This window comes from Aptenodytes forsteri, unplaced genomic scaffold (assembly GCF_000699145.1).
Source record: "Aptenodytes forsteri isolate BGI_AS27 unplaced genomic scaffold, ASM69914v1 Scaffold278, whole genome shotgun sequence".
NCBI lineage: Eukaryota > Metazoa > Chordata > Aves > Sphenisciformes > Spheniscidae > Aptenodytes > Aptenodytes forsteri.
The window spans coordinates 3,643,942-3,648,895 of NW_008795907.1; the positions used below are offsets into that span (position 1 = coordinate 3,643,942).

The 4,954-nt window shown below is 45.7% G+C and overlaps 1 protein-coding gene across 1 annotated transcript in view; it reads right to left on the reverse strand.

Annotated features, from left to right (window-relative positions):
• Positions 1-4,954, reverse strand: part of INPP5D (inositol polyphosphate-5-phosphatase D) — a 62,575-nt gene that overhangs the window by 16,278 nt on the left and 41,343 nt on the right. The window contains exons 10-14 of the mRNA XM_019473392.1: positions 4,185-4,291; positions 3,544-3,646; positions 2,635-2,831; positions 1,688-1,805; positions 1,084-1,180 (exon numbers count right to left, since the gene is read on the reverse strand). Of these exons, the coding sequence (XP_019328937.1) occupies positions 1,084-1,180; positions 1,688-1,805; positions 2,635-2,831; positions 3,544-3,646; positions 4,185-4,291 (622 nt within the window). The remainder of the gene's footprint in view (positions 1-1,083; positions 1,181-1,687; positions 1,806-2,634; positions 2,832-3,543; positions 3,647-4,184; positions 4,292-4,954) is intronic.

The window sequence follows — 4,954 nt, forward strand, 5'->3', positions numbered from 1 at the left end:
AAACTAAAGGGGAGTAGATTTAGACTAGATAGAAGGAAGAAATTTTTTACAGTGAGGGTGGTGAAGCACTGGAACAGGTTGCCCAGAGAGGTTGTAGATGCCCCATCCCTGGCAACATTCAAGGTCAGGTTGGACGGGGCTCTGAGCAACCTGATCTAGTTGAATATGTCCCTGCTCATTGCAGGGGGCTTGGACTAGATGACCTTTAAAGGCCCCTTCCAACCCAAACTATTCTATGATTCTAACTAGATTTTGGCAGCTATTCCAGGCCCTGGGGAACCCTTCCATAGAAGTTAACTCCATCAGTGGCAAAGACCCTGTGCAGAAATCCCACACCATCTGTTTTCTGGGTCCTGGACTGGGAAAGATGGCAAAGCCAACCTCTTCATTTCAAGTCCTCTTTGCTTTCTCCTTCCAACTGCTCCAGCTCCTCCCAGCGTGGGCACAGATCTCCCACCCACATTGGGATCTTTGCCTTCCAGTCCTGTGCTGCACAGAACCTGCCTAGACCATGGAAACTCATTTCACAGCTGGGTATAGAGAATTAGCCACTGTGGAGATATTTCTGTGCTACACGCTTCCCTCTTGCTATTCCTGACAGCATGCTCTGCCTAGCAGGATCTTTCTCAGCTGTGCCCCAGGGCGCACCACAGCTCCCATGCTTGCAGCACTGCCTACAGTGAGGAGGCAGACAGTCCCCTTCAGCACATTATTCTGGGACGGGAAAAGCCTTCCCACATCTCTCCAAAACACTGTAGATCAGGGAACTGTTTTCCTTATGTACTGGGCTTGCATGACAGGTCACGCAAGTGTTGTGCAAGACCTTTATACTTGGTTCTGAAATAATTTTGCTGTTCATTTCACCTGCACCTATGTGGTATGGCCATATAGCAGAAGTCCCTCATTTAAATGGTGACACAGTGGGCAGGGTCTTTAGCACAGGTTGCCCTCCCAGGAGACATTTAACAAATTTTTATGGTCAGGAAAACATGCTTGTGACTGGAGGGCCTTCCTTCCAAGCATGGCCCAGAGAATTTCACCCTGGGTCAACATCCGTTTTTGAGAGGGGAGGATGTATCTTACCTGTGTTTCTTTTCACTTCCTGAAGTCAAATGGCTGTTAACAAACCCAAAGGAGGTTCCATTAAACATGAATGACACCCCCACAGCTCCTTTATTACCTGGAAAAGATAAGCCAAAAACGTCAAGAAATCGATCCACCTCCAGACTGAGTCTAGCAAAGATAATAAAGCACCTAGCACATCTTAAGTGAAGTGGAGGATGGAGAAGAGAAATAAGTTGACTTAATCAGCACAGAAAGAATTAATACATACAGCACAGATTGTGGTAACAAATTTGCTAAGGATGCTAAAAAAAATTAGTTGAAGGGAAAGAAGTGCAATTTCCTCGTGAAACCCAAGAAAGAGCAATCCAATAGCCAGTCAAAGGTGTTTGCTGGGAATATAAAAATATATATATATATGCGCTAAGTATACACACAAATAGATTTCCTCCCTTACAGGGTAAGATATAATCAGTGCTAGTGGGATATAACTTCAGTAACACTAGTATCACATAAATGTAGTCAAAGGAGTCTTGTGGAGAAAGAACTGTTCCATTTCAAGGGCAGTATTGGCACAGACTGAACAGATCTCAGTCCTTTGGACAAGACCAGGTCTGTTCCTCACCCAGTGTGTTTGCGATGCCTGTCTTCACGTTGTCTGTGCAGATGTGGCTGATCCGGTTCTCATGTTCTGGCTTGGCCAGTACAACAATCCTGATGTTCCAGAGGGTATGGATTGCTATCTGCAGGGATGGGAAGGTTAGAGGTTATATTTCTGCATGTACCTGTGAACCGCGCTGTAGCTGCAGCCTTCCTGACTCCTTCTGTAGTACTTCTCCTACACAAATTTTCTTGCTGTTCTCAGGATCTGCTTTCAGTCATTTTAATCAAAGGTGGGAGGAAGGACCTAGCTATTTTCTAGTGCTATTTTCTAGTTAATCATTGGATTGCCTTGCTTGCACAAAATCACCATAAGAGTCCCAATCACCAATCATAAGTTTCCCAATCACCATAAGAGTCTTAAGTCCTGCTCTCCTGTGGCCTTCCAGATATGCTTAGATTTGTTTCTTGACATCACTGAAACTCAGGAATGTCCAAACCTGGTCTTAATAAGGTTCAGTTTCTTTTATGATTGTGCCTGTGTGCTATTACATCCTATTTTGAAAGTGCAATAGCCTAGGGTGAGATCTAGGCTACAGCTGGCTGAGAAAGTTTTACAGTCTCCTCCTTTATGAAGGTCAAAATATCACCACCACTTGACTCAGGTGGTCAGCATCTGCCCTTTGCTCCCAGGCTGGCAGGCAGAGGAGCTTCATGGCAGGGTCCCTGCTTTGGCAGTGGGGGTCACTGTCCATAGCAATATGCCCACCTAGCCAGCTCCAGGGGAAGATCTCATGGAGTCCACAGACAGATTCAGTTCAGTCTCCCTCATCCAAATGCAATGACAATAAAGGGAGGGAAGGGGAGGAAGTGTAGGCAAAATGCCACTTATTCCTCTGTCTCCTTTATCTGCACAACATGTACTCTCCTCATATGCCTGAGTTATGTGCAATAGCTGCAATAACCCCTCACCACTTTGAAGCTGATACTGGTGATTTCCTGCAGGGATTGCCTCAGGGTCTCCAGCCATTCCTTCTCTCCTTGGGGATCCTCCTGGGTGCCAATCACATATATGTCATGAGGAATGTAGTCAGCAGTGTCATCACGGGTCTTCCCCTGTCCCTTTGAGAGAAACCAGGAGGTGATCTTCTTTGGGGGTGGTGCAGCACCTTTTATTAACAAATCAAACACCAAAGTAAGTCAGGGTGTGTATGAACAGAAATAATAGGCTTCACATTCACTCTGTCCCATATCAGTTTCATATCAGCCAGGGCACACTATTCTAAGATGACAAAGATGTTAACCCCACCTGACTCACTGATGAAGGAGTGACTCTGCTTTGACCATCCTCCTCTGTTTCATTAGCTTACCAAGGTCAAGGCTAGCCAAGTGTAAAGGTAGGGAGCTGTATTCATGGCCTGCCACTGCCTTTACCTTACCCCTTAAGTATGACTGAGCACGGACAGCTCACCTTACAGCAGTTGAACCAGGCTTTTCTCCCAAAATGGAAAAAACAACCCTTGTCAGGTTCAGAAGCAGCTGACGTGCAGTTATTGGAATTGCTCCTGCCCTTTCTGCAAGGTGGAAGATAGCGTACACTGCTGCACCAGCTTTGTGCCAGCCACAATTCCCTATCGTTGGAGGAATCCTTCAGTACCCATCAGGGCCAACTTTATGGTCCTTTGACTGGAACCATGAAAAGTGTCAAACAGCATGCAAGAATAAGCCTAGAGATCAGCTCTTCCCCTGTCCCACTGGAAGACAACCCTGGTGTACAGATCTGCTAAAGAACACATACAGTGTCTGGAGCTCATCATGGCAGGTGAGCACACATTTTGGCAAGTGTCTGAAGGAACGCCCATGTCAGAAGGGAGCCCATACCCATATTCCAGGTCCCAATGAAGATGGTGATCATATCAGGCTCTGGTTGCTCCGAGTGTTTATTCTTCATCTGCTGCAGAAGTTGGCAGAACCCTTCTCTCTTCTAGACAGGGAGGAGCAGAGACAATTAATGAGATGCTTAACTCCTCCAACACAACCTCTTGAAAAACTAGCTGAACCAGGAAATTCCCAGCATATTTGAAGGGCAGATTAGCTCTCCACTATCCTGAAACCTTCAAAGAGGCTGTCTTTCCTGTGGTACTTTCTTAGGCACTTAGCTTGTGCATTACTTTAACAAGTGCCGAGCTGGTCAGAAGAAAGCCTAGACTTCCGTCTTGTTTGTCTATATGAACCTTTTTGTAGCTACCATGGCACGACTCCTTGCCTCTTCTCACTGCTTGCTGACACTGTTCTCCTGCCTCAGTGACAGCACCTAGGTATGTTTGCCCTCTCCAGTTTCTCCCTTTACACAGTACACTTGTTCATTTTCTGGATGTTTCCAGAACAAAGGAGGAATTTCATTTTTGCAAAGCCAACCACCGTCCTTCAACAGTTCCTCTTTCTGCCAAGGAATGCCCCTTGTACCACTCCCACCCAGGTACCTGCTCCAGGCTGGCAGGAAGGAAACACTGTGTATGTACCTTGGAATCAGAAAAAACATATTCCTTCCGCTGCGTTTTTTCTTTTTCTGTTTCCAGCACAATCACCAATTTGTTAGGGACCTTCTGGGACTTGATAAGCTGCAAGACTAAACAGAGACTGGGTGTCATGAGCTGCAGTCACTGAAACTAGAATCCCACCAAAACTAACAGGACCCTGCTCGCAGGCTCAGGACTTACACGGTCTTTTATGTCTGAGGCTCACTTTGCCCCACATAACTACATTTTAATGTTGCTTAATCCTGTTCCCTATAGGAATAGATTTGGACTCTGAAGTGAAGAGGACCCCCAAAACTCATTCTGCCTGGAGCTCTCGTCCATAGCAAGCCCTGCAGTCTGAAGTGAAGCCTTGGCTTCCTGCAGGCAATCTCTCTGTATCCTGAGCCAGCCTACATATATTCCTTCCCCATCTGTGAAAGAGGAGGTAAAACCTCATTTGGTGGTAAAGGTGATTCCTCCCCATCTAAAATAGCAGCTAAGTAATTACGAACACCAGCTGGAGAAAGCCATACATGAAAGCTAATCTTTTCAATCACTGCCAGCAACAGGTTGATTTTCTAGCAGGAGAGAGCCCAAGGGCATTTACTCTCTGATAAATCCTACCCTGTTTGGCTCAATCTCAGTGAGCTGCCTGTCCAGAAACACAATAGAAAAAAAGGGAAGTTGTTTGAATTGGGCTTTCACAGACCAAACTGGCATTGCTCATCAGTAGAGATATTGATTCACATACATTAAAAAAAAAAAAAAAAAAA